Here is a 26,481-nt window from a genome sequence, read left to right on the forward strand (position 1 = left end):
CAGAAACGACCCATGCAGATGTGCTAGTCACTGTCAGCTCCTTGAGACCTCAGAGACTCACTTTGAGTGCTTATGGAGTGGCTTTTTTTCTGTTAACTGCAGATTCCCTTCCTATTGGAATTAGTTTGTTATTGTCACTTGTACTGAGGTACAGTGGAAAAACTTGCCTTGCATACCGATCATACAGATCTATTCATTACACAGTGTATTGAGGTAGTACATGTTAAACAATACAGACTGCAGAATAAAGTGTTACAGCTACAGAGAAAGTGCAGTGCAGGTAGACAATAAGATGCAAGGTCATAACGAGGTAGATTGTGAGGTCAAGAGTCCATTTTATCATACTGAGGAACCGTTCAATAGTCTGATAACAGCAGGATAGAAGCTGTCCTTGAGCCTGGTGGTATGTGCTTTCAGGCTTTTGTATCTTCTGCCCGATGGGAGAGGGGGGAAGAGAGATGGTTATGCTCGCATCTTTGTCTCCAACAGTCTTACTCTTTGATCTTACCTGGTAACTACCAATTTCCAGAGGTTACTTATTGCTATCCTTTCAAAAATACATCTTGTGTTTCATTTATTACTTGTCCCATCTCTTTTGTAGATTGAGCAACTCCTTATCGTTGTGTACTCGCTTACACACTGAACTACTCCTGGAGTGGTATCCTTTCACAAATGGTCTAGAATTCTGTCACACATCTTACTTGCTTCAGTGGCTTGGCCCTTTTTGATTGTTTGTGCTCTGTATCTGTATCTCCCCTTTGTGCTCTGTATCTGTTAATTGGCATTCTGACCCTATGTTCTGATCCTAGTTTGTTTGTTTCAAGTACCATGCATTGGTAGCATGTTCCTGGTGGATTTTAATGTACTTGTTCTGTCTGAGACAACCTATCTGCTTGAAACATGACATCACAGTCTAAATGAGTGTGCTGACTTTCACATTCTGCAAGGTTTTAACCTAACCTTGTTTCAGTTTATTTGCAGTTAGCATTCTTTTTGATATAACTGAGCATTATGCTTTGCTTCTCAGCCTTGCACCATTTTAATAGAGTTAATATCTGTTGTGTTTGCACTTATAGTTTTTACAACGTTGTTCATTACAGCAAACATATGAAAACTAAGACATCAGTAAAATAGGCGTGTGTGTGTGTGTGTATATATAAAAACAAACTATTTATTTGAACTACATCTTGCAAAACAAAGTAGCAAAACTCATTAGGCCCCCTCTTTGTTTAGTGACCATGACAAAGGGTCACATTTCTGATGTAAAATGAAATTACTAACTCTTCATCAGTAGATTCATTTGCATGAATTTGGAACATTACAAGATCCTATAAGAATAGACGGGAGAATAAATGATGTAGGAAATCAATCATTTGAATTGTGAAGTTTGATAAATAGAAAATAATTGTTTATAAAGATTTGATTCTTTTCACATACAGAGACCAAGAAAAGATTCTGATCACTCACCATCTGTTCAGGATCTGGTACCTATTCTTAATGGCCAGTCAGAATACATTCAACATTTGGAGGCAGAGGTCAAGCTTTTCAAGGTTAGTTGCATGTGTACTTATTTCTCAAATTATTCACGAGGGGTGAACCCTTTGTGTTTTCAGAGTTAGTATCTTTGACAAAATGTAATTTTTTTTTCTGCTGGGACAATATAGTAAAATAATTCTATATTCCAACTATAATTTATTCTTATGTGCCAAATTAAATTTTAAGCACTTCTACAGTTGGTATCCGTTGAATGAACAAACAGGAAAAAAATCAGATTAAGCAAAAGAATCTTTCTCTCCCCTATTTTCTTTGAAGATCCAGAAGGATTTTATTCCTTTTCCTAAATATTATAATGTTTTCAATATTCCCAATCCATTTTTAATTTTTCTACCGACTAATGTCTATTCTATAGTTCAGTCCATGTGAATATGAAGATATGGGGCCAGAAACTCAATTGTACATGCACTGAATTGTTACTTAATAGGAGATTTGCTCCATATTGTCACAACACCGGTGATGCACATTGTGCAATAATTTAAGTGTTTATGCGGCGCCAATTGTGACCTTTATTTGCATTAGACCCCACTAACCACTGTTACGTTAACAAAACATAAAGATGTTAACAAAAAGGTGAACCACACAAATGATATGACCACATTGAAGAAAAGATCTAGGCTAAAATACCACTCGGCAGGTAGCCAGGAAGGTACATGGGCCAACTGCAAGATGAGTTTAACAATCTTGTGCATGTTGTTAAGATCACACACATTGCCTATAGCACTCAGCCACCGATATTCCATTTCACAGTCACTCCTAGCCATTCCAGGCCTATCACATGGACTCATTATTATATACTCAATAATACATTATTGTAAGGGAAGGTGATATGCAATCATCATCTGCAGCATCAGGCAGGGTGTGGGTCCTTTGTGGCCACATTGAAGAGAAGATGCTTGAAAATATGCACTTGTCCACTGGTTTCCCAAATTATAAAGATGACATTATTTTCATATCTAAATCTTTTTATTGCATTCCAGTGCTCTGATTCATTGATTTGCTTTGGAGCAAGCAAATGGCTAAACTTGTATCCTTGTTAGCTAGCCCATGACCATAATCTTCTACACTTCTCATTTCATAGACCCAAATGATACCGGTTGACTGCTTTGACCATTTGTCAGCTCAAACCTGACACTGTTTGCATTGGAAAAATATTTAAAGATGGGATCTGCGCATGGTGGTCAGCAGGCATGTGGATGGCAGGAAGGTAACAGAAAAAGCTTATGTCTTGCCCTTACAGTTTTCCCAGAATTAGCTGACAGATATAATGGCCATGTTTTACAGTCAGCAGCAAATGCTATTAGAATTGACTGAAACTCCACTTGGAAAAATCCTCCCAGTGGGTGCTTCTGTCAACTGCTTAAAATTTAGTTATTTTTTTTCAAGCACATTCTTGGTAGGCTATCATTGACCCACACTGAACTCAATCTCTCCATCATCAAAAACTCCAAGAAGAAACAGTGGAATTTTCACAAGCCCAATTAGAGAAAGTACACTAAAGCATTGGAATGAGGCATTGTGATAACACTGACTATGAATATACTGATTGAGGAGGTTTACAGATGACTCTGTGGCAGCACCTATAAAGTAGTCTTCAATGCCATTCCATGTGACTGATACCTGGTAAGTATATCAAAAGCAAAATTCCGTAGATGCTGGAACTCCAAAATAAGGACAAACAATGCTGGAAATACTCAACTGTTCAGGAGGCATCTTTAGGGGAAGAAACAGTTATTATTTCAGGTTGATATCTCTCATAACAATTGACCTGCTTGTATTTTTAGCGTTTTTAGGTTTTAAATCCTTTATAGATTCCATGTTTCAACTCTGTGTGTGCCAGTCTAGTGCAACAGTGTGAGTTATCTGGAGATCCAGATGTGAATGATGACAAGCTCCTAGAAGAGGTCAGGCGGACCAAAGGGGAGGAAGTGACTGATAAGCTGGAAGAATGCAGTCTATTTCATTGTCTTGAAGTGACCCACTGATAATATACAGCAATACTATACTCCCATGGCATGCAACCAAGTTGTTAATTATCTATTTAATTGACTGATATAGCCCACCACGTCCATGATGATATCTTTTGTCCATCTACACTAATCCTGTCTTCCCACTTTGCTCTGTATCGTTCAATGCCTTGCCGATTTAAATGCCTGTCTAAATGTCTCTTAAATATAGCGACTGTATTTGACTCCTCCTCCTCTTCTGAGCAACATCCTGATGAATCTCCTTTGCACTTGCTTCAGTACAATTGCATCTTTTCTTTTAGTGTGGTGACCTGAACTGCACACAATACTCCAAGTGCAGTGTAATCAGTGTTTTGTAAAGTTGAAACCTAATGTACCAACTTTTATATTCTATGTCCCAACCTATGAAGGCAAGCATGCCATATGCCTCCTTCACTGCCCTATCCAACTGACTTAATTTCTTGCTATTGGAGCTAAGACCAACACGGGAAATTGGGTTACTGCTTTTGAAATTATAGCTGAATTGCATCTATGTTTGGCAACACCCTTGGCAAAAATACGAAGGAAACGGCTTCAAAAACAAATTGTTATTTTTCACATACTTGATACCAGATGCAAAATTTCCTTGTAAAGGGCTTGAATTTTTCAGTTTTGATTTATAGTTCAGTTTGTGGGTACTTATTTAGTTTTTCTCTGGATCAAAATCAGCTATTTTCAGTTATTAAAAAAAACTTCGGGTAAATCAACTTTTGCTTTCTATAATAAATTTCTAATCATAAATAATATATCCACTTGGCACCTACATTTATCTAGTTTTTTTTTCTCTCTGCCTGCTTTCCTGATTAATGTCAGTGACTATTTATATTTCCACAAACAAATGTCATTTATCAGTAGTCTAAGAACAATATTTGCCATTTTGAAATCCACATTCTTAAAGATGATGTATTTAATTCAAATTTGTGATGGTTGGTACTTCTGCAGACAAATCTCTGAACACTTGTTTATAAATCTGCCTGAAAAAACCATCATGTTCCTGCTGTTCTTTTGTCTCCATGGGAAGTTAAAACGTGTGGGGGACAGGATGGGTATAGTGTAGTGTTTTAAGATTCGTATGAATTTTCAGGATTAATCCATAAGGTGAGGGATCACAGTGTGAGGAATGATTGAGTAAGATGAGTTTGCATTCACTGGAGTTTAGAAGTATAAGAGAGTGGTAGCTGGTGGAGAGATGTCTCCTTAGACTGGAGAGTCTAGAATTAGAAGGCATTGTCTCATGATGAGTTGACCATTAGGGACAATGAGAAGAAATTTCACTTGGATGGTTGTGAGAAATCGTGTCTGTTAAGTTGTTTGAGGAAGTAATAGGTGCTGTGGATAAAGGGGGAGCCTGTTCTTGGATTTCCAGAAGGCAGTTGATCAGGTGCAATGGCAAAAGTTGTTAATGCAAAATAAAGCTCATGATGTCAGAAGTAACTTATTGGCTTGGATGGAAGGTTATCTTGATAATGGGAAACTGAGAAGGGGCATAAATGTTTTTCATTGACGAGATGTAACGAGCAATATGCCACACCCCTCCTCCTCCATCCTTCTCTCTTTTACCCCCCCCCCCCCAAACCATGCCTCTTCTTTTCTTCCCTTTCCTTGCCTATCTCTCTAACCCCTTTTAACCCCTTTTTTTCTCTCCTTGCCTTTTGACCCATCTCCAGCTGGATCTGCTCTCCCCTCCTCCCCTGCACCTGCCAATCACTATCTCTTACCTGCATCTACTTATCACCACCTTGTGCCCATCCCACCTCCCCTCTTTTGTCCACCTATCACTGCTCTGCTTTTCTCTCCTATATATTGGGATTCCCTTTTTTTTTGCTATCTTCAGTCCTGAAGAAGGGTCTTGACCCGAACGTTGACCACCTGCTTTTCTCCACGGATGCTTCCTGCCCTGCTGAGTTCCTCCAGCATCATAGTTTCATCCAGATTCCAGCATCTGCAGTCCTTTGTTTCTCTCACCACAGAAATCTATGCTGGGGCCTCCTCTTTGAATGCACTGAAGATATGGTTGCTAAATTTTCTGATGATACAAAGGTAGGTAGAAAAGTAAGTTGTAAAACGGACATAAGGTGGTTACAATAGGTATAAATAAATGGGTTAAAAGAGTGACTATAGATCTGGTAACTGCAGTATATAGGAAATGTGAAATTATCTATTTAGAGAGGTAAATAAAAATAGAAGCATATCTTTTAAATAGATTTGATGATCTGAGCTGCGGAGGCATCTGGGTTTCCCAGTGCAAGATTTGCATACAACAAATGATTATAAATGCTAACAATATTATTTATTGCTAGATTCTCCCATTAGTGGAAACATCCTCTCCATGTCCACTCTTTCTGGGCCTTTCAATATTCAGTGGGTTTCAATGAGATCCCCCTCATCCTTCTAAACCAGGCCCAGAGCTATTAAATGCTCCTCATATGTTAACCCTTTCGTTCCTGGGATCATTCTCATAAATCTCCTCTGGACCCTCTCTAATGCCAGCACATTCTTCGTTAGGGGCCCAAATCTGCTCACAATACTCCAGATGTGGTCTGACCAACCCTCACTACTGACTCAACCTGCAAGTTATCCTTTAGGGAATCCTGCACTAGAACTCCCAAGTCGCTTTGCACCTCCAATTTCTGCATTAGGTCCTGGTTAGAAAATAGTCTGTCTTTATTCCTTCTACCAAAGTGCATAACCATACACTCCCCTACGCTGTATTCCATCTGGCACTTCTTTGCCCATTCTCCCAACCCGTCCAAGCCCTTCTGCAGTCTTCCTGCTTCCTCAACACTACCTGCCCTTCCACCTATCTTTGTATCATCCGCAATCTTGGCCACTAAGCCATCAATCAGTTCATTCGCATATAACATGAAAAGTAGTGGACCCAACACCGACCCCTGAGGAACACCAGCAGCCGGCCAGAAAAGGCCTTTGCCTTCTGCCAGTCAGCCAATCTTCTATCCATGCTAGTACCTTTCCTGTAATACCATGGGCTTCTATATTGTTTAGCAGCCTCATGTGCAGTACCTTGTCAAAGGCCTTCTGAAAATCCAAGTAAACAACATCCACTGACTCCTTTGTCTATCCTGCCTGTTACTTCCTCAAAGGATTTTAAGGAGATTTGTCAGGCAAGATCTGCCCTTAAGGAAACCATTCTGACTTCAGTCCATTTTGTCATGCACTTCCAAGTACCCCAAAACCTCATCCTTAAAAATTGGCTCTAACATCTTACCAATCACTGAAGTCAGGCTAACTGGCCTATAATTTCCTGTCTTTTGCCTGCCTCCCTTCTTAGAGTGGAGTGACATTTGCGATTTTTCCAGTCATCTGGAACCATTCCTGACTGCAGTGATTCTTAAAAGATCACTACTAATGCCTCCACAATCTCTTCAGCCACCACTTTCAGAACCCTGGGGCGTAGTGACTTATCTACCTTCAAACCTTTCAGTTTCCCAAGCACCTTCTCCTTAGTAATAGCGACTACACTCACTTTTGTCCCCTGACGCTTGAATTTTTGGCATGTTGCTGGTGTCTTCCACGTGGAGGTTGTGCTTCAGGTTTATGGGGACCTGTTAAAATCATATTTGGAGTGCTGCATACAGTGTTGGTCTCTTTATTTATGGAAAAATGGCATTGCATTAGAAGCAGTCTTGCATGTGGAATGGGTGGGTTGCCTTAGGAGAAAAGAAAGGATGGGCTTGGCTTGATTCTACTGGACCTTGGAAAACCTGAAAGGTGATTTGATTGAAGCATATATGATCCTGAGGGATGTTGCCATTGTGGATGGGATACTTCCTCTTGTGGGAGCATCTAGAAGTAGGAATCACTGTTTAAGACTGAGGGGCTGTTCATTTAAAACAAATGAGGTAAAGATTTTTCTCTTGAGGTTTGAGTCTTTGGAACTCTTCCTCAAAGGGTGGTCAAAGTAGAACCTTTGGGTATTTTTAAAGCAGAGGCAGATAAGTACATAATAAGCAAGCGAGTGATGAAAATGCAGAGTTGAGATTGCAATCAGATCTGCTGTGATCTTATTAAATGATGGAGCAGTCATGAATTTCTGAGTTGCCTACCCCTATTGCCAAATCATATACAGAGAATGCATTGTAATGTGTTTTTTTGACTTCCTTTCCATTTTTATTATCTTACTAACCAATGAATTGTTTGAAATACATGATCTGTATAGCCTCATGGTCTTTGTTTCTCAAAATGCTTTATGCCTTATTTAATGATGATAATTCAGCAAAAACTATGGAAAATCTCAACAGGAAAAAGGGTAAAAGTCCAATTGCAGTGTTGCCGTTAGAATCAGACTTATTATCACTGACTTGTATGCCATGAAATTTGTTCTTTTGCGGCAGTACATTGCAAAGACACAAATTACTATAAATTACAAAATAAACAGTGCAAAAAAAACAATAGTGAAGTAGTGTTCATGGACCATTCAGAAATCTGATGGCGGAGGGGAAGATGCTGTTCCTAAATCATTGAGTGTGGGTCTTTCAGGCTCCTGTACCCCCTCCCTCATGGTAGTAATGAGAAGAGGACATGTCCCATTAATGTTAAATTAATTTTTTTTTATCTTGATCAACATTGCTGTGAAGTTTATGAAATAATAGACCAAAAGTTACTGTCAAATTATGGTATGAAAGCAGGAAATGATGGAAATACTTAGCAGGTCAGAAACAGTTATGAAGAAAGAAACCAGAATTAATGTCTCAAGTAATGAAGTGGAAAAAAGCAGACATATAAAGAGCTTCTTTTAAGATGGGGAGAAAGGCAAAAGGGGAGCAAATAACACAAAGGTTTTTAATAGAATGGAAGGCAACAGATATGAAATGACAGAAGGAATGATGGTCCAAGGCAAAAAGGGATGGTGGTGAGTTGAGTAAATAAAAATGGATTTAGATCAAGCATAAGTAGGAATTCCAGAGACCTTGTGGAACCTGGAAAAATCCAATGTGCATAGTCAAAAGATGAGATACTGTGCTTCTAGATAATTTGTATCTTCATGGGAACTGTAAGATTGGGAATAATGTGCTCAGGGATAAAGTTATAGGTGACCAGAAACCTGGGGCCATGCTTCCAGTCTAAGTGCAGAAGTGGTCACCCCATCTGTTCTGTCGTCCTATTTCAGAAGATACCACATTGTGGACCGAGAGTGTAATGCACTAATTGGTAGATGTACAAATTAATTGATTTTTTCCCCCTAGGAATAAAAAAAAATGTGTGGGGCCCTGAATAGGGGGAACTGAAGATTAAAAGTGCAGTTAATATTGGAAGTTAAAAGTGCAAGAAATAAAACAATTTTCAGAAATTTTACCAGTTAACAGTGTCATGACTTTAAAGGTAATACATACAATTTATAAACTAACTTCATAAAATAATGTTGCAATTTTGTGAATCTCTTGCAATGTGAAATTTATCCATCAAAATGTGAAATAACTAAACTATATTACTTCAGCTTTATCCTTTTAATAATAAAAGAAATTTAAAAGCCACATTCAAATCTGTAGGGGCATTGCTACAATCCATCAAATTACAGATTCATGGGAAGGATTTCCTCTGACTTTTCACTTGTCTGCAATATTCAATTAATAGTGACTTGGCTGTTACTAAGTTGGGGGAGTGGGGGGTGGGGGTGGGAAGGTAGCATTATAACTCCAATCCTGATGCTTGAAGATTGTCGTTGCATTCGTACCAAAAATAAATTCTCCTGAACACAATAAACTGGAAATTTCAATATGATGAAATACTTAAAAACATCTATTTTGAATATTTTTGTTCAGATTTTGTTGTGTTTTAAAATACAAGTTCAATAGAGAAATTGCACATGTACATATTTAAAAAATATATATTGAATTATTCTTCCATTCATAACTTATATGTTGGTTAAAGTGGAGACTCAACAAGATGAAAGGGTTTGAAAATGCAACATATATTCAAGTTAAATATCAGTGTAGCCAAATAGGTTTCCTTAATCTTATAATTCATATCACATCACACTGTAGTTGATGTATACAATGCATACAAATCACTTTACATGATGGTTTAATTGCCCACTGAATAGTTTCAAGATGACTGTACGTAAAGCAAGCAATATGTTGACATTTTAAATTGCCACAGACATCATCGGTTTCAACTATTATGGTGATATTATTAATTAGGGTTTCCAGGTGAATTATAGAAGTTTAATATTCTCACATCACAGTAAAATTTAGTACATTTCAAGAAAGTGTCATTTCAGGTTTGTACAGCAAATTTGAGCAAAATGTTCAAAATAGCCTAATTTTATAAATCCAATATTCGTCATCACTTTAATTATGAATGGGGGAAAAAGGTAATTTTAAATATTCTTTACTACTGATGGTAGCATAGACACTAATTTCAGTTCATTCATTATTAAATGACTGGCATGCCACGTTCTGTATTTATCAATTCAGGAGGAGTTTGCACGAGTAAAGCAGCGGGTGCAGGTGGTTGTGGTTGAAAATGAAAAACTTCGGGAAGATCTGAAATCAAGAACAACTTGTGATGCTGTGAATGAACCATCAGTGCCCTCTTTTTCAGTAAGTCTGAATCTCCCAGGACATACTGTATTTTTCTACTAAATTTAAGAACACTAAATTTGTTTCTAAATTATAGTTAAATGAGAGTTTCATAAAACTAAGTTTTAGAATGAGGTATTTGCTTGTATTTTGTGCTTGGTATGCGGAGATATGGCAGACTAAGACAGCGGTCATTGTCCTGAGCATATTTTACATGAATACTTGCATGAATTATTTTCTCAATTCCACAGTGGCCTAATAGATTCCATTGTGTTGAAACTTCCATGCAGAATGAATTTCTAAACTCAACCAGGTCATCCGAGGTGGGTTGCTCAGTAGCACTCACATTTGTTAGTTGATCTGTTCAAAAGTTTTCTGACTTGATTCATTTGCTGAGAGCTGAATGTCTGGTTATGATGGGTGCATGAGACACAAAAACCTCAGGAGACATCAATGTAGTTTATTGTGTGCTGCATTTCTGAGGAAGGGAGCTCTTTATCTATATTCAAATTATTAATATTTCCCAGAATGCAAAGGATATTTGCATGTAAAATTAGATTGTTCTTCTGGACATCAAATACCATAGCATTGCAGTTGTTTGAGTCCTAAATTATAAAAAGTGCATTATTTAGTAAAATCAAATTACTTATGGACAGGTACAAATATGTTTCATATTCTTAATACTAACCCTAATGTCTTTACCATATTCTTCATTTTGTGCCTTGATTATATTTTGGTCCCTTTTTAGACAGACAACACAAAGGTGGCTACTTAACCTTTCATGGCTAGCACTTTGAAAGAGTGACCAATTAATCCTGTCTCAGTGTTCTTGTAGCACAGATTTTTTTTTCCAAATTAAGATACTTTTCCACCTACTAGTGGAATTGCTTCCACCACCTTTATAGCAGACTTTCCTGATCATAACAGCACATGAAAAGTAATTCTGAGTTTTCTTTTTCCTCCAACTTCTTTCATCAATTATCTCAAATCTGTGTTGATCCTAACAGCAGTGCAAACCATTTTCCCCTTACAAACTCTCTTTCAAACCTATCCACAATTTGAATGCCTCTCTCAAATTTTTCCTTATCCTATGCTCTTGGGCAGTGTCTCTGGTCTTCAAAGTCTCTTGGCCCAGATAACACTTAGTTCCCTCTGCACTCCTTCCAAAACATATTTGCTGAATCCTTTTGTACCCCATGGGTAAATACACTGATAGATATATTGTTCACTTCAAGTTTTTTTTCTGATTTCTAACATTGGGTAACTTTTACAAACCTTACCAGCAACATTCAAAAGCTGCTTGCCCAGTGGATCAAAGCCCTACCAGAACACTAAAAGTGCATGAGATTTCTTCACCAGCAAAGCAACAGAATCGGCCATGGTTGACTCTGCAACAACAAGAGTGCAGTGCTATTGCAGAAGAAGTCAAAAAGTGGCAACTAGAAGTAGTGAGTACATGTGTGTGTGTGTGTGTGTGAACTTATTTTTTGGAGAGAGACTGCAGATGCTGGAATCCAGAGCAACACACAAAACACTGGAGGAAGTCAGTGGGTCAGGCAGCATCTATGGAGGGAAATGGACAGTCAACGTTTCCGGTCAAGACCCTTCATCTGGGCTGTAAGATAAAGGGGAGATAGCCAATATAAAAAGGTGGAGAGAAGGGGTGGAGCAAGAGCTGGCAGCTGATGGGTGGATCCAGGCAGGGGGCATGAGGTGATGATAGGCAGATAGAGGTGGGGAGATTGGGAATAGTATCAGAAGCTTGGAGGTGATGGATGGAAGTGACAAAGGGCTGAAGATGATGGAATCTGATAGGAGAGAAAGGTGAAGCTTGGAATAAATGTTGAGAAATGCTCGATGTTGAGAAATGTGCAGTTGTACACTTTGGAAGTAGAAATAAGCGGGTAGATTATTATCTAGAAGGAGAGAAGATTGATAGTGCGGTAGTACAAAGGGACTTGGGGGTACTCATACAAGATACCTTAAAAGTTAACCACCAGGTTGGATCGGTGGTTAAGAAAGCGAATGCTATGTTGGCATTCATCTCGAGAGGTATAGTGTATAAAAGTAAGTAAGTGTTGATGAGGCTCTACGGGGCGCTAGTGAGGCCTCATTTGGAATACTGTGCGCAGTTTTGGGCTCCGCATCTTAGGAAGGATGTGCTGACGTTGGAGAGGGTTCAGAGGAGATTTACGAGAATGATTCCAGGAATGAAAGGGCTTAAGTATGATGAGCGTTTGTCGGCTCTTGGACTGTACTCGCTGGAGTACAGAAGGATGAGAGGGGACCTCGTAGCGACATTTAAAATGTTGACAGGTAAGGATAGAGTAGATGTGGCTAGGCTGTTTCCCTTGGTGGGCGTGTCCAGGACCAGAGGGCACAATCTTAGAATTAGAGGGTACAGTTTCAAGACAGAGATGAGGAGAAGTTTCTTTACCCGAGGGTGGTGAAATTGTGGAACTCCTTGCCACGCACAGCAGTGGAGGCCAGATCAGTGGGGGTATTCAAGGAGGAGATAGACAGATATCTAAATAGTCAGGGTATCAAGGGATATGGGGATAAGGCTGGCAAATGGGATTAGAATAGGGGAGCGGAGCCAGTGGGAGGAGTGTGTCGGTGATTGGCAGATGGAGAGGGGAAAGAGACATGGTAGTGGGGGCCAGGCAGATCAGGAGTAAAGAGAAAGGGGACAGAGGGGAACCAGTTACCGGAAGTTGGAGAATTCAATGTTCATTCTGTCTGGGTAGCCTTCAAATAAGTGATTAAGCAGAAGTTGGGGGAAATTGCTGATTTACTGGCTGGAACTATTCATGAGATTCAGAGTAGTATAATTGTAAGCAATACTCTGTTTAGGTAGCAATTATGGAAGGAAATGTATAATGTTTCTGGTCAGTGGCCTATCATTAGAACCAAGTTAAGTTGTAATGTGATTGGAAACCTCATTTCAAAACTTCCTCATTTTCCTTTACAGGAAAATCTAGAGACTCTGTACCAAGGGAAGACAGCAACTCTGGAGCTTCAAGTTTCCTTATTAAGGTAATAGAATAGAGACGAACTGAAATAAAGATCCCTTTTTATTTATTATAGAACTTGCATAACCACTCATTATATACTGTTCCATTGCTGCTCTTCCATTCCTTGGAATCAATGTGATTTATCTCCACTCTAGTTCCGTGGGTTCTGAAATGGCAAACAAAGCCGCAAACAGAAAATGCTGGAGACACTCACCAGGTCAGACACCATTTGGTGAAAGAGAAACATTTCGTGTCGAAAATGAAGTGTTCTAACTGCTTCTCCTTTTGCAGATACTGCCTGACTTGCTGAGTGTTTCTAACATTTTCTGTTCTTGTTTCAGATTTCCACCATCTGTAATTTTTAAAAAAATTTGTATTTGCTGTTGAGGCCAATGTGGGAATGGCAGACTCTTGGGGTGCTTGGGGTTGTAGGTTGGTGGGAAGTTTGGGAGGTGGTGCACTGTTCTCGCCATTTACGCTGGGTTTCTATGTGCAAATGGTTTTGAGGTTTTTAACATCATCCCAAATGCTTCACCATTTTGAGCATTCATGGGCCAGGGAATTCCACGTCAGAGTGGATGTTACACAATGAGGTGTAGTGGATACTACAATAGCAGTCTGCACTGAGATTGGTTGTCATAGGTCAAGATGACAACTTGCTTGCCATTAAGAAATAATCATATGCAGACAAATTTGAGGATGCCCCATAATCTCTCAATTGACCAAGGTTGGAAAAAGGTCACAGACAGTGGTTGGTGTTGCTCCTTGTTTTTCCTCTTTGTTTTGACACAAGACAAGGATCACGTGCCTCTCTAGATGGATTCAGGAAGAAGCTATTGAGCCATTGGGAGGAACCAATTGAGTAGAACTCGAGCAATGACCACTCTCTGTGGAAACAACAAGGACTCCCTTGTGTAGTTGTGCAATCAGATTGGTCTCCTTTCATGGCAGTGATTATAATTATGGTGTCTCTGTGCTACTCTGCAATGTTGGCCTCAAATAGTTGGCTTTGTGTAGATTAATCAATTGAATTTTCCTTCCCATATGATCATTGAAGTTTCATATTTATCGTCTTTGTTTGGGTTCTGCTTCCCTTTGTTTGCAATCAACAAAGAATGTAATTATTAAAACATTTCTTATCTGATTATGTATTAGAAAAGACCTATTGGAATCGCAAAAGCAATGTCAAGAATTCATTGAACGATTAAAGCATCAAGAGTCGTTGCTTGCTGCGGGCAATGCAGATCGTGTTGGGGGCTTGTGTTTGAAATGTGCCCAGCACGAGGCAGTCATGGCCCGGACTCATAGTGACGTACACATGCAGTCCATAGATGCGCTAAGAAAGTAAGTATGCATCAAATTACATATAATTCGATGTTTAAGAACTAGCCTCTCTTGCTTTACAGCTCAGTAATTAACATATATGTGGAATCGTCAATAGGTGAACATCATCCAAAATTGGAGCCAGCCCAATCAGGAGAGAGATCAGACCACATTTCAACATGAAGGGATTAGACATTGGATATATCCTTCCCACAAAAGGCTGTAGTGGCTAGGGCAGTTGGAATGAGATGGATTTTTACTGGACAGCTGTAGATTGATAGGAAAATAAAGTTGAAGTTCAGAGCAGCCATCAGCTAATGAACTGGCAAACAAGACACAGAGCTTGAACATCTCTTTTGGGATGTATCTGTTATTCCTAGTATTTTTCTAGACTTTTATAAAACGCTGATATATAAGGGTAAACCCAGAGCTCTTCTGACGCTTCTTATTTATAGCCCCCTTATACTAATGCCAGAATCCTAATAACTTCAGTTAATTGTCTGTTCACCAATTTAAATCATTTCCCTTGATTTTAAATCACACCCAAACCTTGCTCCATTCATCAGTTTTCTCTTTCCCCGCACCTTTATGTTCAGGTATTTTGTGTATTCCCTTTATGTTCCTATATCCTTGGACAACCCTGTCAACTTGCTTCTGTATTCTGAAATTCTGTTTCTTTTCCTCAAAACCATTCTTGTCCCTCTTTCCTGAAAGTTTCCTCAAAACACAGCTCCTCGACCACGCTTTTTTAAGCTAACTTTCTCCTCCATTTTCAGTATTCACTATTGTCCCCATAAAATACTAGAAAAGATGGTGGGCTGAAAGGCGCTCAACGAATTTGAGATAACCGTCTCTTAAAATAATTCTGCAAGACTTATAAACAATGTACAGGTGACCCCGGGGGTGGGGGGGTGGGTTGTAATGGCATGGGGTTTGGGGAAGAGGGGTTTGGATTCTCATAAATGGTCCATAGTGTGATTTTCATAATACGAAGCTGCGTCATCTAGGCATGTGTTAAGAAAAGCAAGTTGGGAGAAAAAATGAATTTTGTATATTTTTTTATTTACCTTTTTCACAAATTCTGAAAGAGTGAATTTTAGTCCATAACTTTTTGGATAGTGATTTGTGAATTCTGTAAAGGCAAATTTCTGTAACCTGAATGACTGTAAAAAGGGGGGAGGGGGTGCCTGTATTTCAGAGCCTTCCTCGTTTGTAAGACAGTTATCAAAGTTTGGAAGGAAATTGTTATTTTTTTAAGCCACCAACAGTTCATCAGTAACTTGTGTTGACTGTAATCTTTTGCAGTGTTCCCGCAGACAGTTTATAAAGTCACAGTATTTTAAACTAAGTAATGAGTCTCACAAGAAGAATCTAAAAGACCAGCTGCCAAGAGCAAAATGTTTATTCTTGCAATAAAATCTAATGTACTAGAAAATAAGCTCTGAAGAGTGCAGGCTTTGATTGCGATGTTAACTTTTTAAGTGATTGGCTGATAATTGGAATGGGTACTAAGTTAATAAAATTTACAGTGCTTTAGATTCGTATTTTGTTTAAAAGAAAATACAGACATGTGGAAAGAAGGGTCAATTGTACAAACCCATGGTTTTTGTATCTAGTTCTATTAGATTATATTATTTGTTTTGCAACATTAGAACTTTGTTTTCTAAATTTAAAACGGTTCACAATAAGTAGCACATGACTACAGAAGATAGTAGAATTGATCATCTTTACTTCTGATACATAGAGATAATCAGGTCACCTAGATTATCTCTGATATAAAGTGAATGATATTTGTAAACAAAAATTTGGGGACTTTTCCAAGTAAATTTTGTAGAACGGGAAATCTGATAGGATCTGAACATCTTTGCAAAATAACTTTTTTATTTTAGGTTACTTGCTTGAATCATTAGAGTCAGAGAGAGATCACTGAAACAGGTTCTTTGCCCCACCAAGTCCACACTGACCATTGACCATCCATTTACGCTAATCCTACTTTAATCTTGTTATTCTCCCCACATTCTCATCACCTCCCCTCGGATTCTACCACTCACCTACATACTTTGGTCAATTAACCTACCAAAATGCACGTCTTTGGGATGTGGGAAATAACTGGAGCACCCTCCACATAACCACAGGGAGAATGTGCAAATACTGCACAGACCAGACTCGAGGTCAGGATTGAACCGGAGTCTGCTGTGCTGTAAGGCAGCTGCTCTCCTAGCTGCTATTTTTGCATTTTCAACTTCCCTAATTTTGTTACTAAATGAATTAAACTGATGATTTAATTCCTTCTAATCTGATACTGTGAGTTTACAATAGTTAACTTTTCCCAAACAAAAACACACATTCATACTGCACCCTCCTTCGTGGTTGTGTGTCTGTTTTATATAGAAACATGGAAAATAGGCAGAGGAGCAGATCTCTCCCCTTAGGCCTGCCTCCACCAGAAGCAGAAGACCATCTGCTTCGCTATCCCGCTTCTGCCTTCTCCCCAGGTTTCTTTATCCCTTCAGCATTAAGAAATGTATCTACCTCCTTCTTGAATATATTGGCCTCCACTTCCTCCTGTGGTTGAGATACACCACTCTCTAGGTGAGGAAATCTCTCTTGATTTCAGCTCTAAATGGCACACCCTGTATCTGAGGTGGTGATTTTCCAGCCATTGGGAATGTGTAATCTGTCTAGTTCTGTTGAATTTCTGTCAAATTCCCTTTCATTCTTACATACTCCAGTGCATATAGGACCAACCTACCCAGGCTTTCCTAATATATCAGTTCCGCTGTTCCAGGAATCCATCTAGAAAACCTTTGAGATACTCCCTCCATCTAAAACCATCCTTTCTTTGATTAAAAAGACCAAAACACCAGATGAGGTCTCACTATGGCCCTGAGCAGCTACAACAAGACCACTTGCTCCTGCACCCAAGCTCTCTTGAAATGAAGACCATATACAATATGCCTTTCCCATCTGTTTGCTTTTTTCCAGCAACTGGGTCTACAGCCACCATGTCATCTTGCACCTTCCCATTTTCCAGTCTGTCACCATTTGGATAATAACCTTGCATATATTGAAGTTTAATCTGCATCCTCCATACATTGCCCTGTTTGTCCCATGGCAATTCGCCTACCACCACAACAGGCAGACGCAATCTCACTGGTTCTCCACTCTGCTTTGGAGCACCTAGACAACCGCAAGACATTTATCGATTACAGCTCAGCGTTTGACACCATCATTCCTTCAGTACTAATAACCAAGCTTCAAAGCCTGGGCCTCTGTACCTCCCTCTGCAACTGGATCCTTGACTTCCTTATAGGGAGACGACAGTCAGTGTGGATCAGTAATTACATCATCTCCTTGCTGACTACCACACAGACCACACTCAAGGATCCGTGCTTAGCCCACTGCTCTACTCTCTCTACACTCATGACTATGTGGCTAAGCACAGCTCAAACAACATATGTAAATTCGCAGATGACATCACTGTTGGTAGAATCTCAGATGGCAATGAGGAGGCTTGCAAGAGTGAGATAGATCAGCTGGTTGAGTGGTGTCGCAACAACAACCTCGCACTCATCGTCAGCAAGACCAAGGACCTGATTGTGGAAGGGGAAGTCGGGAAAACATACTCCAGTCCTCATTGAGGGGTCAGCAGTGGAAAGGGTGAGCAGCTTCAAGTTCCTGGACATCAACATCTCAGAGGATCTATTTTGGGCCCAGCAACTTGATGCAATCACGAAGAAGGCACGCCAGTGGCTCTACTTCATTAGGCATTTGAGGAGATTTGGTACGTCACCAAAGACTCTTGCAGGTTTCTATAGGTGTACGATGGAGAGCATTCTGACTGGTTGCATCACCGCCTGGTATGGAGGCTCCAATACAGAGGATCGCAAGAGGCTGCAGAGGGTTGTAGACTCAGCCAGCTCCATTATGGACACAACCCTTCCCATCATTGAGGACATCTTCAAGAGGTGGTGCCTCAAAAATGTGGCATGTATCATTAAGGATCCTCACCATCCGGGACATGCCCTCTTCTAGTTACTACCATCGGGAAGGAGGTGCAGGAGCCTGAAGATCCACATTCAATGATTCGGGAACAGCTTCTTCCCCTCTGCCATCAGATTTCTGAATGAACCATGAATACTACCTCATTATTCCATTTTTTTTGGTACTATTTATTTATTCTTGTAATTTATAGATTTTTATGTATTTGCACTGTATTGTTGCCACAAAACAGCAAATTTCATGTCATATGTAGGTGATAATAAATCTGATTCTGATTCTAAATCACATTGGAGCCTCTACATCCTCTTGTGCAAACCCACTCCCAACCCAAGTTTGTATTGTCCATTGACTTGGAGACATTGTGTTTAGTTTCCTCATCCATCTCACTGATCAATATTGTGAATAACTAGGGCCCAAGCATTGATCCCTGAGACACCCCACTAGTCACTGCCTGCCATCCAGGGAAAAAAGATGTATTCCTTCTCTCTGTTTCCTTAACCAAGTCTCCAGCTTCCAGTAACCAAATCTCAGTCCATGCCAGTATAAGCAGGCACGGTAGTGTAGCGGTTAGCGTAATGCTATTACAGCACCAGTGACCCAGGTTCAATTCCGGCCACTGTCCGTAAGAGTTTGTACCTTCTCGCTGTGTCTGCGTGGGTTTCCTCCGGGTGCTCTGGTTTCCTCCTACATTCCAAAGACATACAGGTTAGGAAGTTGTGGGCATGCTATGTTGGTGCCAGAAGAGTGGCAACACTTTGGGGCTGCCCCCAGAACATTCTACACAAAAAAAGATGCATTTCACTGTGTGTTTCAATGTACAGGTGACTAACAAAGAAGATCTTGTATTGCCCTCAATTCCACACCTCTTTGTGTGACATTTATCGTTCAGCACATCCACTGGTTCTCCCTTTTTTTTGTTCTACAAGTTTCATCCTCAAAGTGCCAGTATTGGTATTGGTTTATTATTGTCACTTGTACCGAGGTACAGTGAAAAACGTGTCTTACACACTGATTGTACAGGTCAATTCATTACACAGTGCAGTTACATTGGGTTAGTACAGAGTGCATTGATGTAGGATGGGTAAAAACAATAACAGTACACAGTAATGTGTCACAGTTACAGAGAAAGTGCAGTACAATAAGGTGCAAGGTTGTAAAGAGTGATTTTCTTGTTATAATCCCATGCTAAATTAGTCCAATCCTGTTAATATTTTCCAAGTGTTCTGTTATTGCACCTTTCATAATAGATTTGATTATTTTCCCCACTGTTGACGTTAAGCTAAATGGTTTATAATTCTCTATTTTCCCCTTTCCTTTTTCTATCCTACAATCTGTCAGAACTGCTCCAGAATCTCATGAAATTTGGAAGATGACCACCAATGCATCCACTATTACCGGAGCCACTTCTTTTAGTACTCGGACGTAGAGTATCAGTCCCTGAGGATTTGTCAGTCCGTAGCCCAATTAATTTTCCTATTTCCCTACTAACACTGATTTCCTGCAGTCCCTCCAATTCACTGTACTCTAGTTTCCCTAACATATCTTGGAGTTGCTTGTGTCCTCCTTTTGTGAAGATGGAACCAAAGTATATGTTTAATTGTTCTGCCATTCCTTCATACTCCATTATAATTTCCCTCATTTCCAACTATTTCAGAAGAATGGTTTGTTCAAATTTTGAGAGACAAAATATTATTTACTTTTCTAATTATTGCACTTTATTGTGCATGAACAACATTGAGGCATTTCTGAGGTGGTTAAAATTATAAACCCCACTTTTATCCCTCTCAGCCAGTTTACATTTTACGACAGAAGTTTTCTTCTAAAACATAATAAATGTTTTTCAGTTAGTTTTCATGGCAAAAATTCTAAACTCCAATGTTTTGGGTAAATAAACAAATCAAAATTCCATGGGGATATGGCCTGTGCAATCTGGCCTACCATGTTACCTAAATCACATTGGAGTTTTTGATCAGCCACATGCATATTATTTTTTAAAAAGTCTGTTGTATTATTAGTTTGTGTTCACAAGAGAAGATGTGAATAATTGTTCTAGACCAATATCTGGTTACTCCAGTGTAAAATTATCCTCGCATACTTCTGTAATCAGAGCTAAATTGGTAATTACCATTCTCAGTTGCTGTTGAAAATCCCTGCTGCAGTAGGGATGGTAAGGTAAGGCTGTGATTAATGTGCATTCTTAAACCACAAAGGGCATGACTTTAATGTCCGGCATCTTGCCTGTGCTATATCTGTTCAAGAAGCACCTGATGCAGTGACAGGGCGCCTGGTGTGGAAAAAGCATGTTTCTCATCTCGGATTGATTTAAGGGAACTGTGGATATTAATATTTAGGCTCATCAATGAAATATGAAGATCAGTAGTTCAGTTGGCTGCATTTCCATTTTGATTGGCAGTAGATATCCTATGTCTAAGGAGCTTATCTTAACTTGCCAGACCGCACTATTGCGTACTAAATATTCCTGAATATAAGTGCTCAGGAAAGATGGGAAAGGACAAAAAGGCACAGGGCATTGGTGGATGGTGGCTGTATTGATTAAGGAGAATTTTGCTGTCCTAATGTGAAGATGTCCTGGAGCAGTCAAGGACAATTTATTTGGCTGGAAATAAGAAACAATTGAGAATCTATTCTGTTACTGGGAGTGTGCTCTAGGGTGCCATCTAGTGGGGCATAGAGGAGGTCATTTGCAGGGAAATAACAGAATATGCAAAAAAAAGTCAAAGTTATTATCATCTGCACAAGTACATGTATGCAAGGTACAATGAAAAATTTACTTGCAGCAGCATCACAGGCACATTGCATCATATAAGCAGCATTCACAAGAAAAACATTATACACAACTGTTACAAAAAGAATATAATTAGAACAAAAAAACCAGTCTATTTTAGTTCTAAGTAGTCATAGTGTTGCTAAACCATAGAGATTAGGGTTTTGCTGGTTAATTTAAGAATTGAATGGTTGAAGTCGATGATGATAGCTGCGAAAAGATAGCATAGCCCAGATGGTGGGGATCTTTGATGATAGATATGACTGCCTTGAGTCAGCGCCTCCTGTAGATACTACCAATGTTGAGCAGGGATGTGCCCGCGATGTATTGGGCAGAGTCCACTACTTTGTGCAGCTTCTTGCATTCTGTGCATTCGAATTGCTGTACCAGACCATGATACAACCAATCAGGATACTTTCAACAGTACATCTGTAGAAGTTTGTTAGTGTTCAGTGACAAGCTGAACCTCCTTAACCTCTGAAGCAAAAGTCATAGAACGGTGACAATGAAACACTTTAACTATCATGTTGTAGACTGTGATGGTAATAATATGAGGAGCAAAGAGGAGTAGGAATTTCTAAAGTGTGTTTGGATAATTTGCTTGACTGGTACATTTCAGGCACAAGGAAGGTGGCTTAGCTGGACTTGGTTCCAAGCCAAGTGGGGCAGGTATCAATTTTGGGAAATGGTATGATATGGTTTAGAGTAGTAATGCAAAAGGATATGACCACTCTAAGGTATTCTGTTCTCTATTTTCTCTCTATTCTCTCCATTCTTGATTTTAAATGCTCTGATTTTCTCTCAATTAACTATTCTCTCAATAGTTAATTGAGAGAAAATCAGAACATTTAACATCAAGAATGATCTACAAAAAGTACATAGAGAAAAACTGTTTCCATTGATGGAAGCATCAAGAACCAGATGGCACGGATGATTGGCTAAATGACGAAATGAAGTGACTCTTGGACTGCAATTGGTTAAAATCTGCACAACCAGCAGGAGTAGTGGAGGCAGATTCAATTAATAAGGGAACTGGAAAAGTATTCGAAAGGAAAAGATTTGAAGGACTGTGGGGAGAAAAACAGGAAGTGGGACTAGCTGGATTGCTCATGCATACAGCCTGTGTGGGCTGAATGGCTTCCTTCCAACGTAGTAATCATTCCGTAATTCTGTGTAACAGTTTACATTTAAGAATGAAGCAGCCCATCTTTGTACAGCTCCCCCTGGTGGGAAAGATAATCAGTACAAATATATCCTGGAACAAAGCATAATCAGAATCCCATTCATCATCACTGACTTGTTTGCTGTGAAATTTGTTGTTTTGCAGCAGCAGTACAGTGCAAAGATATAAAATTACTATAAATTACAAAATAAATAGTGTATATTTTTTAAAAAAAAGGAATAACGAGGTGGAGGGTTCACGGACTGTTCAGAAATCTGATGGCAGAGGGGAAGAAGCTGTTCCTGAATAGTTGAGTATGGGTCTTTAGGCTCCTGTACCTCCTGCCCAATGGTAGTAACAAGAAGAGGGCATGTCCTGATGGTGAGGCTCCTTAGTGATGGATTCTGCTGCCTTGAGGCACCACCTCTTGAAGATGTCCTTGATGGTGGGGAGGGTTGTGCCTGTAATGGAGCCTGCTGAACCTACAACCCTCTGCAGCCTCTTGCAATACTGTGCATTGGAGACTCCATACCAGGCTGTAATGCAACAAATCAGAATGCTCTCCACTGTGCATCTATATAAATTTGTAAAAGTCTTTGGTGACATAGAACATAGAACAGTACAGTACAAACATGCCCTTTGGCCCACAATGTTGTGCCGACCTTTAAACCTCGCCTAAGACTATCTAACCCCTTCCTCCCACATATCCCTCTATTTTAAATTCCTCCATATGCTTATCTAGTAATCTCTTGAATTTGACCAGTGTACCTGCCTCCCTCACTGCCCCAGGCAGCACATTCCATGCCCCAACCACTTCTCTGGTAAAAAAAAACCTTCCTCTGATATCTCCCTTGAACTTCCTCAAGGGAAGTTTGAATCTCCTCAAACTCCTAATGAAGTAGACCCACTGGCATTGCTGCCTTCATGATTGCATCAATATTTTGGGCCCAGGATAGATCCTCCAAAATGTTGCCCAGGAACGAAGCTGCTCACCCTTTCCACTGCTGACCCCTCAATGAGGACTGGTGTGTGTCCTCCTGACTTCTCCTTTCTGAAGTCCACAATCAATTCCTTTGAACTGGTGAGCCTTCTGGTTATTAATGTCTTTTCAAATCCATTTTTTCTAAATGCCAATCAGTAGAAGTGGTTCCAAATCAGTCCCTGTGGCATTTCACTTTCTAGATCCCTATTTAATGGCTCAGGTTTTCCAGTGTGGGGTCCACTACCTGCTCTTGTCAACTGCCTTCCCCATTCCCCCAAACTTCGCCAAATTTGGGAAGGTCAATCTTGTATGTGCAGAGGGTCCCGGAGCCAAGTGACAAGGCCTTGATTGATAGCAAAGCTTCAAATGACATAATAGAGTGATATGGGCAGCCCTGCCAACCAACTCTCCTGAAGGTCTTTGGTGAAGCCCTGCCACCATTTTTACTGTCTGCCAAGGTTCTAAAAATAATAAATCTATCCAAGAGATACTATAATAGTTAAAGCATTCAATAAAAAAAAAACATTCTTACCTTTCTTCCCCATTCAAATGAGTTTGGCAGGACCCTTCTAATGAGGCACAGAATCAGAGAACAGATACCTCAACACAGCCATTGGGAAATCTCAGCAAAATCCTGCTCATTCATTGGAGAGTTTACAATAGAGTTAGTGGAAGTCCAAAGCAGCTTGGCCATTAAATTAAATGACTTCTGGGGTTATCCATGAGTCCCGAATCTGAGTCACACTTTTGCCTTGTCCTGCTGGGACAATCCAGACCAGCGATTTGTTGCTGCTTCCTGTTTCAGCCGAATTTTTGGAAGCACTTAAATCTTACCTAAAATATCCATTAGCTTACTTAGAAGCTTTTCACACTGGAACTTATTGAAGGATTTCTGGAAATCTAGTTTTTACATGGAATACAGTGGGCCTGTGAAAATTCTATTAAATGAGCCTGAAACCACCTAACTTCCCATATTCCAATATCAGTTTGTCAAATGGAAGCATGGTCTACCCTTATTTCCAGAAACACTTATTCCTGCTCTATTGTATGTGCAAAAAAGTATTTGTCTCCTAACCAAGCAGAAAACATTTTTTGTCCTTTGACTTTTACAGTAAATCTTTGATGCAAATTATACTCTAATTATTGATTTATTTTCATTTTCTTTTGTATAGCGAAAGAGATGAACTGATGAGTATGCTGTCAAATATGAGAAGCAATCTTACTGAAATGCAGGCCAGGGAAAATTCTGCATATCAGCAGGTGAAACAATCTACAGAGATAGCAGAAGAAGCTAATTTGGAGAAAATACAGGTAATAAATCAAAACGGGCATGACCCAATTAGTGCACTGTCCTCCTCCTCTGCGAGGGATAGAGGCTTGGACTTCCTGCAGATAACAAAAAAACATAGACCTTTCCCCTAAACATGTCTTTTAGTGTTTAAATACCTAAAAGGAAATGGTGTTAGCTAACAAACTGCTTCCATTGAAACTTGTAAACGGCGATCAGTTTTGAAATCACCAAGTGCGGAAATGTTTTCTTTTAAAAAAAAGACTGCAGTCTATTGGAGCCACTTGACACAAGTGATCTTCATGTTTATATAATGATTGATCCCTCAATGTAGATCTGCAGATAGCAAATCAGTGCACAACACTCATTGTCATATGTAATCTGGTCCATTGGACAGTCAAGGAAAATAAAAGAGAACACATTCATAGAGAGCCTCAATCTCCGATCTGACCAGTGTCACCTAGGAACAGATGATCTGGTCATTCTTTCAGTGCGATTTATAGGACCTTGCTGTGTGCAAATTATTTTCTTATTATTCATTCACCAGATGTTCATGTTTCTGGCAATGCAAACATTTATTATTTGTTCCTAATTGTCCTGGAGGAAGTGAAGCTGGTCTGTTTTCTTGAACTGCTGCACTATTGATAAGCTATCCACTTACCCTAAACATTTATTCCCTCTGCCATTAGTGCACAGTTGTTGCATTGTGAACTGTCTACAAAATTACTAGTCCAGGCCATCCTGGGATCACCTTCCAAATCAATGACCAAGGAAGGCAAGGGCAGTAGGCACGAGGGAACACCAGCATCTGTGGCAATAAACAATCTGCTGGAGGAACTCAGTGGGTCGAGCAGCATCTGTGGAGGGAAAGGGATTGTTGATATTCTGGGTTGAAACCCTGCTCGACCCGCTAGTTCTTCCAGCAGATTGTTTATTACTGCAAATTCCAGCATCTGCAGTCTCTTGTTTCGCCACGATCTGTGAGTTTGTTCCAAGTTGCACTTCATCCTGATTTGGAAATATACCTCTGTTCCTTCATTGCTGGGTTTAAATCCTGCAAGTCACTCCCCAACACAACTAGTTCTGATGAAAAATCACATATACTGCTGGATCTACTGCATCACTTTCTGTTTTTATTTCTGATATCCATCATTTGCAGCTTGTTGCTTTTCAGTTAGAGAGTCACACAGCATAGAAACAGGCCTGTCAGCCTATCAAGTACATCATGCACCCATCTACACCAACCCTACACTAATCAACACCCCCAGATTCTACCCCTCATCTACACAGTAGGAACAGTTTACATTGGCCAATTAACCTACCATTTCACACGTCTTTGGGATGTGGGATGAAACCGGACACACAGAGGAAACCCACATAGTCATAGGGAAAGCATGCAAACTCCACTGGAGGTCAGAAATTAATCCGGGTCACTGGAGCTATGAGGCAGCAGCCCTGCTAGCCCTATGTTTGGGTATACCTGGTGGTGTTCCCCTGCTGGTATAGGTCTGTGATTGTAACGTCAGTGATAGGGAAGTTATTGGAAAAAAAATTCTGAGGGACAGGATTAATCTGCACTCAGAAAGATGGTGATTAATCAAAGATGGTCAGCATGATTTTGTAACAGAGATCTTGTCTGACCAACTTTGAATTTTTCAAGGAGGTAAGAAAAAGCACCGAGTGCAGTGCAGTTGATGCAGTCTACATGGACTTCAGTGTGGCCTTTGACATCGTCCCACATGGGAGACTGGTCCAAAAGGTTAGAACTCACAGGATGTAAACCAAGTTGTCCAATTGCCTCCAAATTGGATTGGTACTAAGAGGCA

At 39.8% G+C, this 26,481-nt stretch overlaps 1 protein-coding gene across 2 annotated transcripts in view; it reads left to right on the forward strand.

Moving 5' to 3' along the window:
* sdccag8 (SHH signaling and ciliogenesis regulator sdccag8) overlaps positions 1–26,481 on the forward strand; it is a 312,707-nt gene that overhangs the window by 33,642 nt on the left and 252,584 nt on the right. For both annotated transcript variants that reach the window (XM_052013084.1, XM_052013083.1), the window contains exons 4-9: positions 1,440–1,550; positions 9,995–10,120; positions 11,383–11,547; positions 13,071–13,135; positions 14,269–14,457; positions 24,540–24,678. In XM_052013084.1, the coding sequence (XP_051869044.1) occupies positions 1,440–1,550; positions 9,995–10,120; positions 11,383–11,547; positions 13,071–13,135; positions 14,269–14,457; positions 24,540–24,678 (795 nt within the window). The remainder of the gene's footprint in view (positions 1–1,439; positions 1,551–9,994; positions 10,121–11,382; positions 11,548–13,070; positions 13,136–14,268; positions 14,458–24,539; positions 24,679–26,481) is intronic.

This window comes from Pristis pectinata, chromosome 3, assembly GCF_009764475.1.
Source record: "Pristis pectinata isolate sPriPec2 chromosome 3, sPriPec2.1.pri, whole genome shotgun sequence".
NCBI classification, from domain to species: domain Eukaryota; kingdom Metazoa; phylum Chordata; class Chondrichthyes; order Rhinopristiformes; family Pristidae; genus Pristis; species Pristis pectinata.